The 19,205-nt window shown below is 48.1% G+C and overlaps 1 protein-coding gene across 1 annotated transcript in view; it reads left to right on the forward strand.

The window, feature by feature from the left end:
• The window catches only part of LOC106598741 (coiled-coil domain-containing protein 146), an 80,197-nt gene that overhangs the window by 46,320 nt on the left and 14,672 nt on the right, over positions 1–19,205 (forward strand). The window contains exons 15-16 of the mRNA XM_082964163.1: positions 6,921–7,069; positions 7,559–7,787. Of these exons, the coding sequence (XP_082820289.1) occupies positions 6,921–7,069; positions 7,559–7,787 (378 nt within the window). The remainder of the gene's footprint in view (positions 1–6,920; positions 7,070–7,558; positions 7,788–19,205) is intronic.

Raw genomic sequence — 19,205 nt, forward strand, 5'->3', positions numbered from 1 at the left:
TCTCCAAGGTGACCTGGGTTATGATGTTTCTCTGTTCTGATTCCATCTCCAAGGTGACCTGGGTTATGATGTTTCTCTGTTCTGATCCCATCTCCAAGGTGACCTGGGTTAGGTTATGATGTTTCTCTGTTCTGATCCCATCTCCAAGGTGACCTGGGTTATGATGTTTCTCTGTTCTGATCCCATCTCCAAGGTGACCTGGGTTATGATGTTTCTCTGTTCTGATCCCATCTCCAAGGTGACCTGGGTTATGATGTTTCTCTGTTCTGATCCCATCTCCAAGGTGACCTGGGTTATGATGTTTCTCTGTTCTGATCCCATCTCCAAGGTGACCTGGGTTATGATGTTTCTCTGTTCTGATTCCATCTCCAAGGTGACCTGGTTAGGGTTATGATGTTTCTCTGTTCTGATTCCATCTCCAAGGTGACCTGGGTTATGATGTTTCTCTGTTCTGATCCCATCTCCAAGGTGACCTGGGTTATGATGTTTCTCTGTTCTGATCCCATCTCCAAGGTGACCTGGGTTATGATGTTTCTCTGTTCTGATTCCATCTCCAAGGTGACCTGGGTTATGATGTTTCTCTGTTCTGATCCCATCTCCAAGGTGACCTGGGTTATGATGTTTCTCTGTTCTGATCCCATCTCCAAGGTGACCTGGGTTATGATGTTTCTCTGTTCTGATCCCATCTCCAAGGTGACCTGGGTTATGATGTTTCTCTGTTCTGATCCCATCTCCAAGGTGACCTGGGTTATGATGTTTCTCTGTTCTGATCCCATCTCCAAGGTGACCTGGGTTATGATGTTTCTCTGTTCTGATTCCATCTCCAAGGTGACCTGGGTTATGATGTTTCTCTGTTCTGATTCCATCTCCAAGGTGACCTGGGTTATGATGTTTCTCTGTTCTGATCCCATCTCCAAGGTGACCTGGGTTAGGGTTATGATGTTTCTCTGTTCTGATTCCATCTCCAAGGTGACCTGGGTTATGATGTTTCTCTGTTCTGATTCCATCTCCAAGGTGACCTGGGTTATGATGTTTCTCTGTTCTGATCCCATCTCCAAGGTGACCTGGGTTATGATGTTTCTCTGTTCTGATCCCATCTCCAAGGTGACCTGGGTTAGGGTTATGATGTTTCTCTGTTCTGATTCCATCTCCAAGGTGACCTGGGTTATGATGTTTCTCTGTTCTGATTCCATCTCCAAGGTGACCTGGGTTATGATGTTTCTCTGTTCTGATCCCATCTCCAAGGTGACCTGGGTTATGATGTTTCTCTGTTCTGATCCCATCTCCAAGGTGACCTGGGTTATGATGTTTCTCTGTTCTGATTCCATCTCCAAGGTGACCTGGGTTATGATGTTTCTCTGTTCTGATTCCATCTCCAAGGTGACCTGGGTTATGATGTTTCTCTGTTCTGATCCCATCTCCAAGGTGACCTGGGTTATGATGTTTCTCTGTTCTGATCCCATCTCCAAGGTGACCTGGGTTATGATGTTTCTCTGTTCTGATTCCATCTCCAAGGTGACCTGGGTTATGATGTTTCTCTGTTCTGATTCCATCTCCAAGGTGACCTGGGTTATGATGTTTCTCTGTTCTGATCCCATCTCCAAGGTGACCTGGGTTATGATGTTTCTCTGTTCTGATTCCATCTCCAAGGTGACCTGGGTTATGATGTTTCTCTGTTCTGATCCCATCTCCAAGGTGACCTGGGTTATGATGTTTCTCTGTTCTGATTCCATCTCCAAGGTGACCTGGGTTAGGGTTATGATGTTTCTCTGTTCTGATCCCATCTCCAAGGTGACCTGGGTTATGATGTTTCTCTGTTCTGATCCCATCTCCAAGGTGACCTGGGTTATGATGTTTCTCTGTTCTGATTCCATCTCCAAGGTGACCTGGGTAGGGTTATGATGTTTCTCTGTTCTGATCCCATCTCCAAGGTGACCTGGGTTATGATGTTTCTCTGTTCTGATTCCATCTCCAAGGTGACCTGGGTTATGATGTTTCTCTGTTCTGATCCCATCTCCAAGGTGACCTGGGTTATGATGTTTCTCTGTTCTGATCCCATCTCCAAGGTGACCTGGGTTAGGGTTATGATGTTTCTCTGTTCTGATCCCATCTCCAAGGTGACCTGGGTTATGATGTTTCTCTGTTCTGATCCCATCTCCAAGGTGACCTGGGTTATGATGTTTCTCTGTTCTGATCCCATCTCCAAGGTGACCTGGGTTATGATGTTTCTCTGTTCTGATTCCATCTCCAAGGTGACCTGGGTTATGATGTTTCTCTGTTCTGATTCCATCTCCAAGGTGACCTGGGTTATGATGTTTCTCTGTTCTGATTCCATCTCCAAGGTGACCTGGGTTATGATGTTTCTCTGTTCTGATCCCATCTCCAAGGTGACCTGGGTTATGATGTTTCTCTGTTCTGATTCCATCTCCAAGGTGACCTGGGTTATGATGTTTCTCTGTTCTGATTCCATCTCCAAGGTGACCTGGGTTATGATGTTTCTCTGTTCTGATTCCATCTCCAAGGTGACCTGGGTTATGATGTTTCTCTGTTCTGATCCCATCTCCAAGGTGACCTGGGTTATGATGTTTCTCTGTTCTGATCCCATCTCCAAGGTGACCTGGGTTATGATGTTTCTCTGTTCTGATCCCATCTCCAAGGTGACCTGGGTTATGATGTTTCTCTGTTCTGATCCCATCTCCAAGGTGACCTGGGTTAGGGTTATGATGTTTCTCTGTTCTGATCCCATCTCCAAGGTGACCTGGGTTATGATGTTTCTCTGTTCTGATCCCATCTCCAAGGTGACCTGGGTTATGATGTTTCTCTGTTCTGATCCCATCTCCAAGGTGACCTGGGTTATGATGTTTCTCTGTTCTGATCCCATCTCCAAGGTGACCTGGGTTATGATGTTTCTCTGTTCTGATCCCATCTCCAAGGTGACCTGGGTTATGATGTTTCTCTGTTCTGATCCCATCTCCAAGGTGACCTGGGTTATGATGTTTCTCTGTTCTGATTCCATCTCCAAGGTGACCTGGGTTATGATGTTTCTCTGTTCTGATTCCATCTCCAAGGTGACCTGGGTTATGATGTTTCTCTGTTCTGATTCCATCTCCAAGGTGACCTGGGTTAGGGTTATGATGTTTCTCTGTTCTGATCCCATCTCCAAGGTGACCTGGGTTATGATGTTTCTCTGTTCTGATTCCATCTCCAAGGTGACCTGGGTTATGATGTTTCTCTGTTCTGATCCCATCTCCAAGGTGACCTGGGTTATGATGTTTCTCTGTTCTGATTCCATCTCCAAGGTGACCTGGGTTAGGGTTATGATGTTTCTCTGTTCTGATCCCATCTCCAAGGTGACCTGGGTTATGATGTTTCTCTGTTCTGATTCCATCTCCAAGGTGACCTGGGTTATGATGTTTCTCTGTTCTGATCCCATCTCCAAGGTGACCTGGGTTATGATGTTTCTCTGTTCTGATCCCATCTCCAAGGTGACCTGGGTTAGGGTTATGATGTTTCTCTGTTCTGATCCCATCTCCAAGGTGACCTGGGTTATGATGTTTCTCTGTTCTGATCCCATCTCCAAGGTGACCTGGGTTATGATGTTTCTCTGTTCTGATCCCATCTCCAAGGTGACCTGGGTTATGATGTTTCTCTGTTCTGATTCCATCTCCAAGGTGACCTGGGTTATGATGTTTCTCTGTTCTGATCCCATCTCCAAGGTGACCTGGGTTATGATGTTTCTCTGTTCTGATCCCATCTCCAAGGTGACCTGGGTTATGATGTTTCTCTGTTCTGATTCCATCTCCAAGGTGACCTGGGTTATGATGTTTCTCTGTTCTGATTCCATCTCCAAGGTGACCTGGGTTATGATGTTTCTCTGTTCTGATTCCATCTCCAAGGTGACCTGGGTTATGATGTTTCTCTGTTCTGATCCCATCTCCAAGGTGACCTGGGTTATGATGTTTCTCCGTTCTGATCCCATCTCCAAGGTGACCTGGGTTATGATGTTTCTCTGTTCTGATCCCATCTCCAAGGTGACCTGGGTTATGATGTTTCTCTGTTCTGATCCCATCTCCAAGGTGACCTGGGTTAGGGTTATGATGTTTCTCTGTTCTGATCCCATCTCCAAGGTGACCTGGGTTATGATGTTTCTCTGTTCTGATCCCATCTCCAAGGTGACCTGGGTTATGATGTTTCTCTGTTCTGATTCCATCTCCAAGGTGACCTGGGTTAGGGTTATGATGTTTCTCTGTTCTGATTCCATCTCCAAGGTGACCTGGGTTATGATGTTTCTCTGTTCTGATCCCATCTCCAAGGTGACCTGGGTTATGATGTTTCTCTGTTCTGATTCCATCTCCAAGGTGACCTGGGTTATGATGTTTCTCTGTTCTGATCCCATCTCCAAGGTGACCTGGGTTATGATGTTTCTCTGTTCTGATCCCATCTCCAAGGTGACCTGGGTTATGATGTTTCTCTGTTCTGATTCCATCTCCAAGGTGACCTGGGTTATGATGTTTCTCTGTTCTGATCCCATCTCCAAGGTGACCTGGGTTATGATGTTTCTCTGTTCTGATTCCATCTCCAAGGTGACCTGGGTTAGGGTTATGATGTTTCTCTGTTCTGATCCCATCTCCAAGGTGACCTGGGTTATGATGTTTCTCTGTTCTGATCCCATCTCCAAGGTGACCTGGGTTATGATGTTTCTCTGTTCTGATCCCATCTCCAAGGTGACCTGGGTTATGATGTTTCTCTGTTCTGATTCCATCTCCAAGGTGACCTGGGTTATGATGTTTCTCTGTTCTGATCCCATCTCCAAGGTGACCTGGGTTATGATGTTTCTCTGTTCTGATCCCATCTCCAAGGTGACCTGGGTTATGATGTTTCTCTGTTCTGATCCCATCTCCAAGGTGACCTGGGTTATGATGTTTCTCTGTTCTGATTCCATCTCCAAGGTGACCTGGGTTATGATGTTTCTCTGTTCTGATCCCATCTCCAAGGTGACCTGGGTTATGATGTTTCTCTGTTCTGATCCCATCTCCAAGGTGACCTGGGTTATGATGTTTCTCTGTTCTGATCCCATCTCCAAGGTGACCTGGGTTATGATGTTTCTCTGTTCTGATCCCATCTCCAAGGTGACCTGGGTTATGATGTTTCTCTGTTCTGATCCCATCTCCAAGGTGACCTGGGTTATGATGTTTCTCTGTTCTGATCCCATCTCCAAGGTGACCTGGGTTATGATGTTTCTCTGTTCTGATCCCATCTCCAAGGTGACCTGGGTTATGATGTTTCTCTGTTCTGATTCCATCTCCAAGGTGACCTGGGTTATGATGTTTCTCTGTTCTGATTCCATCTCCAAGGTGACCTGGGTTATGATGTTTCTCTGTTCTGATCCCATCTCCAAGGTGACCTGGGTTATGATGTTTCTCTGTTCTGATTCCATCTCCAAGGTGACCTGGGTTAGGGTTATGATGTTTCTCTGTTCTGATTCCATCTCCAAGGTGACCTGGGTTATGATGTTTCTCTGTTCTGATTCCATCTCCAAGGTGACCTGGGTTATGATGTTTCTCTGTTCTGATCCCATCTCCAAGGTGACCTGGGTTATGATGTTTCTCTGTTCTGATTCCATCTCCAAGGTGACCTGGGTTAGGGTTATGATGTTTCTCTGTTCTGATTCCATCTCCAAGGTGACCTGGGTTATGATGTTTCTCTGTTCTGATTCCATCTCCAAGGTGACCTGGGTTATGATGTTTCTCTGTTCTGATCCCATCTCCAAGGTGACCTGGGTTATGATGTTTCTCTGTTCTGATTCCATCTCCAAGGTGACCTGGGTTATGATGTTTCTCTGTTCTGATTCCATCTCCAAGGTGACCTGGGTTATGATGTTTCTCTGTTCTGATTCCATCTCCAAGGTGACCTGGGTTATGATGTTTCTCTGTTCTGATTCCATCTCCAAGGTGACCTGGGTTATGATGTTTCTCTGTTCTGATTCCATCTCCAAGGTGACCTGGGTTATGATGTTTCTCTGTTCTGATCCCATCTCCAAGGTGACCTGGGTTATGATGTTTCTCTGTTCTGATCCCATCTCCAAGGTGACCTGGGTTATGATGTTTCTCTGTTCTGATTCCATCTCCAAGGTGACCTGGGTTATGATGTTTCTCTGTTCTGATCCCATCTCCAAGGTGAACTGGGTTATGATGTTTCTCTGTTCTGATTCCATCTCCAAGGTGACCTGGGTTAGGGTTATGATGTTTCTCTGTTCTGATCCCATCTCCAAGGTGACCTGGGTTATGATGTTTCTCTGTTCTGATCCCATCTCCAAGGTGACCTGGGTTATGATGTTTCTCTGTTCTGATTCCATCTCCAAGGTGACCTGGGTTAGGGTTATGATGTTTCTCTGTTCTGATCCCATCTCCAAGGTGACCTGGGTTATGATGTTTCTCTGTTCTGATTCCATCTCCAAGGTGACCTGGGTTATGATGTTTCTCTGTTCTGATCCCATCTCCAAGGTGACCTGGGTTATGATGTTTCTCTGTTCTGATCCCATCTCCAAGGTGACCTGGGTTAGGGTTATGATGTTTCTCTGTTCTGATTCCATCTCCAAGGTGACCTGGGTTATGATGTTTCTCTGTTCTGATCCCATCTCCAAGGTGACCTGGGTTAGGGTTATGATGTTTCTCTGTTCTGATCCCATCTCCAAGGTGACCTGGGTTATGATGTTTCTCTGTTCTGATTCCATCTCCAAGGTGACCTGGGTTATGATGTTTCTCTGTTCTGATTCCATCTCCAAGGTGACCTGGGTTATGATGTTTCTCTGTTCTGATCCCATCTCCAAGGTGACCTGGGTTATGATGTTTCTCTGTTCTGATCCCATCTCCAAGGTGACCTGGGTTATGATGTTTCTCTGTTCTGATTCCATCTCCAAGGTGACCCAGGTGCTTCATGAGATGAGACAGAAGAGGGAGGAGCAGAAGCTGAACCTGGGCCGGCTGACCCACATGATCAACTACCATGAACAGAACCTGCTACAGATGAGGAAGAGCCACGACACGGCCGTGCAGAGTCGCAATGACAGGTGAGTCTGTCTGCCTGTCTGTCCGAAGAGGAACAGCCAAAACACGGCCGTGCAGAGCTGCAATGACAGGTGAGTCTGTCGATCAGATGAGGAAGAGCCAAAACACAGCCATGCAGAGCGGCAATGACAGGTGAGTCTGTCGATCAGATGAGGAAGAGCCAAAACACGGCCATGCAGAGCCTCAATGACAGGTGAGTCTGTCTGTCTGTCTGTCAGATGAGGAAGAGCCAAAACACAGCCATGCAGAGCCGCAATGACAGGTGAGTCTGGCTTTCTGTTGATCAGTTTACACCGTCCACACGACCACCAACCAAGATTGTACATATCAGATAGGGAAAGACGGCTACTGCTTACGACTAACTACAGGCAACCATGCTGAACAATGTGGGCAATTGGGCGGCTACTGATGGTATTTGACCGATCCTCATCCCTACATTACAATATGGTAGCTCTCTCAGGGGTTTTTCTCTCTCTCTCTCTCTCTGACAGAGGGGTACAGTTGCTGGAGCGTGAGGAGGAGATGTGTATTTTCTACGAGAAGGTGAATGTTCAGGAGGGCCTGATCAGAGACGGTAACATAGAGATGCAGGCGCTGGAGGAGGAGACGTGCTGCCTGCAGATGATCACCAAGGAAGAAGAAAGACAGACAGCCCTCAGCAGGAAACTGGTGCCCTGCCAGAGGAGACTGGAGGGAGAGAGCACCATGCTGCAGATACAGGTACATTAGAAGCCTGAGTCATATTCACTAAGGCACACCGTTCCAAAACGCTTTGCAACAGAAAAAGAAAAAACAAACCTTTTCTTGTTGGTTAGTTCAGCTAGTTCCTTCCTGTTCAGCTAGTTCCTTCCTGTTCAGCTAGTCCCTCCCTGTTCAGCTAGTTCCTTCCTGTTCAGCTAGTCCCTCCCTGTTCAGCTAGTCCCTCCCTGTTCAGCTAGTTCCTTCCTGTTCAGCTAGTCCCTCCCTGTTCAGCTAGTCCCTCCCAGCTCAGCTAGTCCCTCCCAGTTCAGCTAGTTCCTCCCTGTTCAGCTAGTCCCTCCCTGTTCAGCTAGTTCCTTCCTGTTCAGCTAGTCCCTCCCTGTTCAGCTAGTCCCTCCCTGTTCAGCTAGTCCCTCCCTGTTCAGCTAGTCCCTCCCTGTTCAGCTAGTCCCTTCCTGTTCAGCTAGTTCCTTCCTGTTCAGCTAGTCCCTCCCTGTACAGCTAGTCCCTCCCTGTTCAGCTAGTCCCTCCCTGTTCAGCTAGTTCCTTCCTGTTCAGCTAGTCCCTCCCTGTTTAGCTAGTCCCTCCCTGTTCAGCTAGTCCCTCCCTGTTCAGCTAGTCCCTCCCTGTTCAGCTAGTTCCTTCCTGTTCAGCTAGTCCCTCCCTGTTCAGCTAGTCCCTCCCTGTTCAGCTAGTCCCTCCCTGTTCAGCTAGTCCCTCCCTGTTCAGCTAGTTCCTCCCTGTTCAGCTAGTTCCTTCCTGTTCAGCTAGTCCCTCCCTGTTCAGCTAGTTCCTTCCTGTTCAGCTAGTTCCTCCCTATTCAGCTAGTTCCTCCCTGTTTAGCTAGTCCCTCCCTGTTCAGCTAGTCCCTCCCTGTTCAGCTAGTTCCTCCCTGTTCAGCTAGTCCCTCCCTGTTCAGCTAGTTCCTCCCTGTTCAGCTAGTTCCTCCCTGTTCAGCTAGTCCCTCCCTGTTCAGCTAGTCCCTCCCAGTTCAGCTAGTCCCTCCCTGTTCAGCTAGTTCCTTCCTGTTCAGCTAGTCCCTCCCTGTTCAGCTAGTCCCTCCCTGTTCAGCTAGTTCCTCCCTGTTCAGCTAGTTCCTCCCTGTTCAGCTAGTCCCTTCCTGTTCAGCTAGTCCCTCCCTGTTCAGCTAGTCCCTCCCTGTTCAGCTAGTCCCTCCCTGTTCAGCTAGTCCCTTCCTGTTCAGCTAGTCCCTCCCTGTTCAGCTAGTCCCTCCCTGTTCAGCTAGTTCCTCCCTGTTCAGCTAGTCCCTCCCTGTTCAGCTAGTCCCTTCCTGTTCAGCTAGTCCCTCCCTGTTCAGCTAGTCCCTCCCTGTTCAGCTAGTCCCTCCCTGTTCAGCTAGTTCCTCCCTGTTCAGCTAGTCCCTCCCTGTTCAGCTAGTTCCTCCCTGTTCAGCTAGTCCCTCCCTGTTCAGCTAGTCCCTCCCTGTTCAGCTAGTTCCTCCCTGTTCAGCTAGTCCCTCCCTGTTCAGCTAGTCCCTCCCTGTTCAGCTAGTTCCTCCCTGTTCAGCTAGTCCCTCCCTGTTCAGCTAGTCCCTCCCAGTTCAGCTAGTCCCTCCCTGTTCAGCTAGTTCCTCCCTGTTCAGCTAGTCCCTCCCTGTTCAGCTAGTTCCTCCCTGTTCAGCTAGTCCCTCCCTGTTCAGCTTGTCCCTCCCTGTTCAGCTAGTCCCTCCCTGTTCAGCTAGTCCCTCCCTGTTCAGCTAGTCCCTCCCTGTTCAGCTAGTCCCTCCCAGTTCAGCTAGTCCCTCCCAGTTCATCTAGTTCCTCCCAGTTCAGCTAGTTCCTCCCAGTTCAGCTAGTTCCTCCCAGTTCAGCTAGTCCCTCCCTGTTCAGCAAGTTCCTCCCAGTTCAGCTAGTTCCTCCCAGTTCAGCTAGTTCCTCCCAGTTCAGCTAGTCCCTCCCTGTTCAGCTAGTTCCTCCCTGTTCAGCTAGTCCCTCCCTGTTCAGCTAGTCCCTCCCTGTTCAGCAAGTTCCTCCCAGTTCAGCTAGTTCCTCCCTGTTCAGCTAGTCCCTCCCTGTTCAGCTAGTCCCTCCCAGTTCAGCTAGTCCCTCCCTGTTCAGCTAGTCCCTCCCTGTTCAGCAAGTTCCTCCCAGTTCAGCTAGTTCCTCCCTGTTCAGCTAGTCCCTCCCTGTTCAGCTAGTCCCTCCCAGTTCAGCTAGTCCCTCCATGTTCAGCTAGTCCCTCCATGTTCAGCTAGTCCCTCCATGTTCAGCTAGTCCCTCCCTGTTCAGCTAGTTCCTCCCTGTTCAGCTAGTCCCTCCCTGTTCAGCTAGTCCCTCCCAGTTCAGCTAGTCCCTCCATGTTCAGCTAGTCCCTCCCTGTTCAGCTAGTTCCTCCCTGTTCAGCTAGTCCCTCCCTGTTCAGCTAGTCCCTCCCAGTTCAGCTAGTCCCTCCATGTCCAGCTGGTCCCTCCCTGTTCAGCTAGTCACTCCCAGTTCAGCTAGTCCCTCCCAGTTCAGCTAGTCCCTCCCTGTTCAGCTAGTCCCTCCCTGTTCAGCTAGTCCCTCCCTGTTCAGCTAGTCCCTCCCAGTTCAGCTAGTCCCTCCCTGTTCAGCTAGTCCCTCCCTGTTCAGCTAGTCCCTCCCAGTTCAGCTAGTCCCTCCCTGTTCAGCTAGTCCCTCCCTGTTCAGCTAGTCCCTTCCTGTTCAGCTAGTCCCTCCCAGCTCAGCTAGTCCCTCCCAGTTCAGCTAGTCCCTCCCTGTTCAGCTAGTCCCTCCCTGTTCAGCTAGTCCCTCCCAGTTCAGCTAGTCCCTCCCTGTTCAGCTAGTCCCTCCCTGTTCAGCTAGTCCCTCCCAGTTCAGCTAGTCCCTCCCTGTTCAGCTAGTCCCTCCCTGTTCAGCTAGTCCCTCCCAGTTCAGCTAGTCCCTCCCTGTTCAGCTAGTCCCTCCCTGTTCAGCTAGTCCCTTCCTGTTCAGCTAGTCCCTCCCAGCTCAGCTAGTCCCTCCCAGTTCAGCTAGTCCCTCCCAGTTCAGCTAGTCCCTCCCTGTTCAGCTAGTCCCTCCCTGTTCATCTAGTTCCTCCCAGTTCAGCTAGTCCCTCCCAGCTCAGCTAGTCCCCCCCAGTTCAGCTAGTTCCTCCCTGTTCAGCTAGTCCCTTCCTGTTCAGCTAGTCCCTCCCAGCTCAGCTAGTCCCTCCCAGTTCAGCTAGTTCCTCCCTGTTCAGCTAGTCCCTTCCTGTTCAGCTAGTTCCTCCCAGTTCAGCTAGTCCCTCCCAGCTCAGCTAGTCCCTCCCAGTTCAGCTAGTTCCTCCCTGTTCAGCTAGTCCCTCCCAGCTCAGCTAGTCCCTCCCAGTTCAGCTAGTCCCTCCCAGTTCAGCTAGTCCCTCCCTGTTCAGCTAGTCCCTTCCTGTTCAGCTAGTTCCTCCCTGTTCAGCTAGTCCCTCCCTGTTCAGCTAGTCCCTTCCTGTTCAGCTAGTTCCTCCCTGTTCAGCTAGTCCCTGTTTCAGTCAGTTTTCTTCCGTTTAGTGCCTTATGAATACGACCCTGTTGTCTGACGTCAGATAACACTGGACTGTCAGTCAAAGGGCGGGTAGGAATGACAGCATCAGACGGGAGGAAGTGGATAGGAACCTCTGAGAACTGGTTGCTAACTCTGGCCTGACTTGATTTAGAGCAGGTTGTTTCAAGTCCTCACGTTTTCCTCTACTTTTAACCAGAGCCTAGATGGACAATATGATGTTTATTTCAGAGTTTCCCATGCACTGACTGCTCGTTGATATCCCCAGTATATCTTAATGTTGGACTACACAGACTCTTTAACACTGTCAGGACTCAAAGAAAGGCCCCTACTAAGGAGACGTATATCTAAAGTCCCTTGTTGTACCTCCTAGTCTTTAGCTAAACATAACACACAGAAAGGTGTGTATAATGGAATTCATGCTGTAAATATTGATGCCTGGTGAGTCACTCCAGTCTCTCCTCACCTTTATAGGTTCTTATAGTCCTGTCAGTTCAGAGAAATGTTCTCAGAGACTTGGGATGCATCCCAAATGGCTGCCTATTCCCTATATAGTATCCTGGGCTCTGGTCAAATGTAGTGCACTATATAGGGAATAGGGTCCCATTTGAGATGTAGCCATAAACTCTTCCACTGAAATGTGCCCCATTTGTGCAGTGATATGTCTAAACATTGTTTTTATAATATATAAATTACTTCCACATGTAAGTGTTTGATGTAAACATTCAACCCAACTGACACTTTTGAACGTTACTGTCGTACGGCAACATGGCTGCCCTTGTCAACATCTCTGACTGGAGAGTACTGTAGCCTAATGGGTAGCTGACTATATGCCTCCTCAGATAGCTTCTCCATGACACCATATGCCAGTAGGGACCAGACAAGGACACCCTAGAGAAAAGCCACTTAAAGAGATTCTCCGCTACTTTTGTATACTTTTTATCCAGCAGTTTTGAAAGTAGCACTCACGAGCCAAAAGTGGTACTACGTCACATATGTGCAGATATGTGCACCACGTCTTTGCTCTCTCTCTCTCGCTCTGTTGTGTGTGCGTCACTCAAATGGCGCAGGGCTGAAGCTCATTGGCTGAAACTCGATTTGCTTAAGGGTCTGGCCCACATGGGGGGAAAATGTAGGGAAAATGGCACAGCACAGCTTCCAGAAAACAGTCGCTTTCGTGGCTATTTAAGAGAGTATCTGCTCATAGATTGTGCATGTATGAACTACACATTGACACATCCGGCCCAAAGCGGGTGGTTTAAAAGGTATTTACTAGTCACCAAAGTTCCGGTGCATATCTTTAATGGATTCAGTAGCTCAGCACTGGTGGCTGGTGGCACTCTAAATCAGAGGATGGGCTGGACGGATTGAATGGAATGGTATCAAATCCAATAAACACAGGGTTTCCATGGTTTCCTTGTGTTTAATACCATTCCATTCTCTCCATTCCTGGCATTATTATGAGCCGTCCTCCCTTCACCATCCTCCTGTGATGTTCAGTGCTCAAATGGTTAGAGCAATGCTATTCAAAAAATTCAGCGGGATCCCATTTTTTCAGCCAGAATTTCTCGCGACTCCATCCTGGGCCAAATCTTAAACCTTAAAATCTGTACATTTAGATTTTTATATCAACAAATAACCTTAAATTCATTGTATTTTCTTATCAAAATGAAAAGAAACCAATAAATACTTTTACTCAATAAGTAATATTTTTCAAAAACGTATAACAATAATCTGTACTATTATATATATTTTTTTGGGGGGGGGACCACTGCAGTTCCACCATGACCCCACTAGGGGTTGCAACCCTGACTTTGAATACCACTGGGTTAGAGAGGAGGCTCATTAGCTACAGTGCCAATGTAACCGATCATATAACCCAAACACTGTCACAAAGGGTAAGTCTGAGAGAGACAACCTCTGTTGCCTCATCAGACAGGTGGTATTTGAGCTTTAATTTCCTGACGTCATCTATTGCTCTTAGTTACTGTAGTTAGCTTTTTACTAAGGGTGAATGAATTCAGAACTGTTCTAGGATTCCATGCCTCGGTTGTTCCTCGGCTGAATAGGTGACCTTTGTCGTTCCATAACCTGGCACTTTTATAGAGACATTCTTCTCTCTGTCTACAAGCCAGACAGGCCAGTATTGGAGCCGGGGCCGGAGCAAGGGTTGAGGCCTGGGTTGGGGTGTCATTGGCCCACTGCTCTTTACTGGAATCCGTCCATAATGACCAACAGGCAGTGGATGGCCCCTGATGGCCCCAATGTCTCTGTCTGGATTCTGGAACCTGGCCCCAATAACTAAGGGGCAATGGCTTCTTATGGCCCCAAGTCTCACAGGGCTCTCAGTGCCCACTGGAGAGTATGGATGGAATTGGGACAGACTCCTCAACTCTCCAATCCCCGCTCAGCTGCTTTCTGACAGTGGGAAATTCTACCATAGTTTTGTCCTATTCTGTTACCTTCCATCCATAAATCAGTCAAGCCATTCATCCAGCTATCCATCCACCCCTCTGTCCCCTCTGTTCCTCAGCTGTGCTGTTGGCTATGTGATTTTGACAGTCAGGGGGAGACTGTGTGATTTAGACAGTCAGGGGGAGATTGTGTGATTTTGACAGTCATGGGGAGACTGTGTGATTTAGACAGTCAGGGGGAGATTGTGTGATTTAGACAGTCAGGGGGAGACTGTGTGATTTAGACAGTCAGGGGAAGACTGTGTGATTTAGACAGTCAGGGGGAGACTGTGTGATTTAGAAAGTCAGGTGGAGACTGTGTGATTTAGACAGTCAGGGGAAGACTGTGATTTAGACAGTCAGGGGGAGACTGTGTGATTTAGACAGTCAGGTGGAGACTGTGTGATTTAGACAGTCAGGTGGAGACTGTGTGATTTAGACAGTCAGGGGAAGACTGTGATTTAGACAGTCAGGGGGAGACTGTGTGATTTAGACAGTCAGGGGGAGACTGTGTGATTTAGACAGTCAGGGCAAGACTGTGTGATTTAGACAGTCGGGGGGAGGCTGTGTGATTTAGACAGTCGGGGGGAGGCTGTGTGATTTAGACAGTCAGGGGGAGACTGTGATTTAGACAGTCAGGGGGAGACTGTGATTTAGACAGTCAGGTTGAGACTGTGTGATTTAGACAGTCAAGGGGAAACTGTGATTTAGACAGTCAGGGGGAGACTGTGATTTAGACAGTTAGGGGGAGACTGTGTGATTTAGACAGTCAGGGGGAGACTGTGATTTAGACAGTCAAGCGGAGACTGTGTGATTTAGACAGTCAGGGGAAGACTTATGATTTAGACAGTCAGGGGGAGACTGTGTGATTTAGACAGTCAGGGGAAGACTGTGTGATTTAGACAGTCAGGCGGAGACTGTGTGATTTAGACAGTCAGGGGAAGACTGTATGATTTAGACAGTCAGGGGGAGACTGTGATTTAGACAGTCAGGGGAAGACTGTATGATTTAGACAGTCAGGGGGAGACTGTGATTTAGACAGTCAGGCGGAGACTGTGTGATTTAGACAGTCAGGGGAAGACTGTGTGATTTAGACAGTCAGGGGGAGACTGTGTGATTTAGACAGTCAGGTGGAGACTGTGTGATTTAGACAGTCAGGGGAAGACTGTGATTTAGACAGTCAGGGGGAGACTGTGATTTAGACAGTCAGGTGGAGACTGTGTGATTTAGACAGTCAGGGGAAGACTGTGTGATTTAGACAGTCAGGCGGAGACTGTGTGATTTAGACAGTCAGGCGGAGACTGTGTGATTTAGACAGTCAGGGGGAGACTGTGTGATTTAGACAGTCAGGGGGAGACTGTGATTTAGACAGTCAGGTGGAGACTGTGTGATTTAGACAGTCAGGGGAAGACTGTGTGATTTAGACAGTCAGGGGAAGACTGTGTGATTTAGACAGTCAGGGGGAGACTGTGTGATTTAGACAGTCAGGCGGAGATTGTGTGATTTAGACAGTCAGGGGGAGACTGTGTGATTTAGACAGTCAGGGGGAGACTGTGATTTAGACAGTCAGGGGGAGACTGTGATTTAGACAGTCAAGGGGAGACTGTGATTTAGACAGTCAGGGGGAGACTGTGATTTAGACAGTCAAGGGGAGACTGTGATTTAGACAGTCAGGTGGAGACTGTGTGATTTAGACAGTCAGGGGGAGACTGTGTGATTTAGACAGTCAGGGGGAGACTGTGATGTAGACAGTCAGGTGGAGATTGTGTGATTTAGACAGTCAGGGGGAGACTGTGATTTAGACAGTCAGGGGGAGTCTGTGATTTAGACAGTCAGGGGGAGGCTGTGTGATTTAGACAGTCAGGGGGAGACTGTGTGATTTAGACAGTCAGGGGGAGACTGTGATTTAGACAGTCAGGGGGAGACTGTGATTTAGACAGTCAGGGGGAGACTGTGTGATTTAGACAGTCAGGGGGAGACTGTGATTTAGACAGTCAGGTGGAGACTGTGTGATTTAGACAGTCAGGGGAAGACTGTATGATTTAGACAGTCAGGGGGAGACTGTGTGATTTAGACAGTCAGGGGGAGACTGTGTGATTTAGACAGTCAGGCGGAGACTGTGTGATTTAGACAGTCAGGGGAAGACTGTATGATTTAGACAGTCAGGGGGAGACTGTGTGATTTAGACAGTCAGGGGGAGACTGTGATTTAGACAGTCAGGTTGAGACTGTGTGATTTAGACAGTCAGGGGGAGACTGTGATTTAGACAATCAGGGGGAGACTGTGTGATTTAGACAGTCAGGTTGAGACTGTGTGATTTAGACAGTCAGGGGGAGACTGTGATTTAGACAGTCAGGTTGAGACTGTGTGATTTAGACAGTCAGGGGGAGACTGTGATTTAGACAATCAAGGGGAGACTGTGATTTAGACAATCAAGGGGAGACTGTGTGATTTAGACAGTCAGGGGGAGACTGTGTGATTTAGACAGTCAGGCGGAGACTGTGTGATTTAGACAGTCAGGCGGAGACTGTGTGATTTAGACAGTCAGGGGGAGACTGTGTGATTTAGACAGTCAGGGGGAGACTGTGATTTAGACAGTCAGGTGGAGACTGTGTGATTTAGACAGTCAGGGGAAGACTGTGTGATTTAGACAGTCAGGGGAAGACTGTGTGATTTAGACAGTCAGGGGGAGACTGTGTGATTTAGACAGTCAGGCGGAGATTGTGTGATTTAGACAGTCAGGGGGAGACTGTGTGATTTAGACAGTCAGGGGGAGACTGTGATTTAGACAGTCAGGGGGAGACTGTGATTTAGACAGTCAAGGGGAGACTGTGATTTAGACAGTCAGGGGGAGACTGTGATTTAGACAGTCAAGGGGAGACTGTGATTTAGACAGTCAGGTGGAGACTGTGTGATTTAGACAGTCAGGGGGAGACTGTGTGATTTAGACAGTCAGGGGGAGACTGTGATGTAGACAGTCAGGTGGAGATTGTGTGATTTAGACAGTCAGGGGGAGACTGTGATTTAGACAGTCAGGGGGAGTCTGTGATTTAGACAGTCAGGGGGAGGCTGTGTGATTTAGACAGTCAGGGGGAGACTGTGTGATTTAGACAGTCAGGGGGAGACTGTGATTTAGACAGTCAGGGGGAGACTGTGATTTAGACAGTCAGGGGGAGACTGTGTGATTTAGACAGTCAGGGGGAGACTGTGATTTAGACAGTCAGGTGGAGACTGTGTGATTTAGACAGTCAGGGGAAGACTGTATGATTTAGACAGTCAGGGGGAGACTGTGTGATTTAGACAGTCAGGGGGAGACTGTGTGATTTAGACAGTCAGGCGGAGACTGTGTGATTTAGACAGTCAGGGGAAGACTGTATGATTTAGACAGTCAGGGGGAGACTGTGTGATTTAGACAGTCAGGGGGAGACTGTGATTTAGACAGTCAGGTTGAGACTGTGTGATTTAGACAGTCAGGGGGAGACTGTGATTTAGACAATCAGGGGGAGACTGTGTGATTTAGACAGTCAGGTTGAGACTGTGTGATTTAGACAGTCAGGGGGAGACTGTGATTTAGACAGTCAGGTTGAGACTGTGTGATTTAGACAGTCAGGGGGAGACTGTGATTTAGACAATCAAGGGGAGACTGTGATTTAGACAATCAAGGGGAGACTGTGTGATTTAGACAGTCAGGGGGAGACTGTGATTTAGACAGTCAGGGGGAGACTGTGATTTAGACAGTCAGGGGGAGACTGTGTGATTTAGACAGTCAGGGGGAGACTGTGTGATTTAGACAGTCAGGGGGAGACTGTGTGATTTAGACAGTCAGGGGGAGACTGTGTGATTTAGACAGTCAGGGGGAGACTGTGATTTAGACAGTCAGGGGGAGACTGTGATTTAGACAGTCAGGTGGAGACTGTGTGATTTAGACAATCAAGGGGAGACTGTGATTTAGACAGTCAGGTGGAGACTGTGTGATTTAGACAGTCAGGGGGAGACTGTGATTTAGACAGTCAGGTGGAGACTGTGTGATTTAGACAGTCAGGGGAAGACTGTATGATTTAGACAGTCAGGGGGAGACTGTGTGATTTAGACAGTCAGGGGGAGACTGTGTGATTTAGACAGTCAGGCGGAGACTGTGTGATTTAGACAGTCAGGGGAAGACTGTATGATTTAGACAGTCAGGGGGAGACTGTGTGATTTAGACAGTCAGGGGGAGACTGTGATTTAGACAGTCAGGTTGAGACTGTGTGATTTAGACAGTCAGGGGGAGACTGTGATTTAGACAATCAGGGGGAGACTGTGTGATTTAGACAGTCAGGTTGAGACTGTGTGATTTAGACAGTCAGGGGGAGACTGTGATTTAGACAGTCAGGTTGAGACTGTGTGATTTAGACAGTCAGGGGGAGACTGTGATTTAGACAATCAAGGGGAGACTGTGATTTAGACAATCAAGGGGAGACTGTGTGATTTAGACAGTCAGGGGGAGACTGTGATTTAGACAGTCAGGGGGAGACTGTGATTTAGACAGTCAGGGGGAGACTGTGTGATTTAGACAGTCAGGGGGAGACTGTGTGATTTAGACAGTCAGGGGGAGACTGTGTGATTTAGACAGTCAGGGGGAGACTGTGTGATTTAGACAGTCAGGGGGAGACTGTGATTTAGACAGTCAGGGGGAGACTGTGATTTAGACAGTCAGGTGGAGACTGTGTGATTTAGACAATCAAGGGGAGACTGTGATTTAGACAGTCAGGTGGAGACTGTGTGATTTAGACAGTCAGGGGGAGACTGTGTGATTTAGACAGTCAGGGGGATTGTGGTATTGGCAGAGAGGAAGTAAACAGCGTTCACAATCCACTCACGATCCACCATGATGTGATCACATTAAACAACAATGTGTTACTGTGAAACAGATGTCTCTTATTCTCAGGCTGTTTACACTTCAGAGGGGAATGTGTCTGTTGTTAGAATGCACTTAAGATCACACAGTATAAAATATTAAAGTTTGTGTGTGAAATTCAATATACACTCTGGATAGCTTTCCTTGACCTAAGCCAGAAGCAACCTTTAATCGCTTCCAAATAAACAATTCAACTTTTTTACAGTACACTGCCTGACAGTGAGACAGTTAGCCAACCAGACAGTCAGTCAGGCCGTGAGACAGTTAGCCAACCAGACAGTCAGTCAGGCAGTGACAGTTAGCCAACCAGACAGTCAGGCAGACAGACATTGAGACAGTTAGCCAACCAGACAGACAGTCAGTCAGGCATTGAGACGGTTAGCCAACCAGTCAGTCAGGCAGTGAGACAGTTAGCCAACCAGACAGTCAGTCAAGCAGTGAGACAGTTAGCCAACCAGACAGTCAGGCAGGCAGTGACAGTTAGCCAACCAGCCAGTCAGGCAGTCAGGCATTGAGACAGTTAGCCAACCAGACAGTCAGGCATTGAGACAGTTAGCCAACCAGACAGACAGTCAGTCAGGCATTGAGACGGTTAGCCAACCAGTCAGTCAGGCAG

The sequence above is a fragment of the Salmo salar genome, chromosome 17, assembly GCF_965601325.2.
Source record: "Salmo salar chromosome 17, fSalSal1, whole genome shotgun sequence".
NCBI classification, from domain to species: Eukaryota; Metazoa; Chordata; class Actinopteri; order Salmoniformes; family Salmonidae; genus Salmo; species Salmo salar.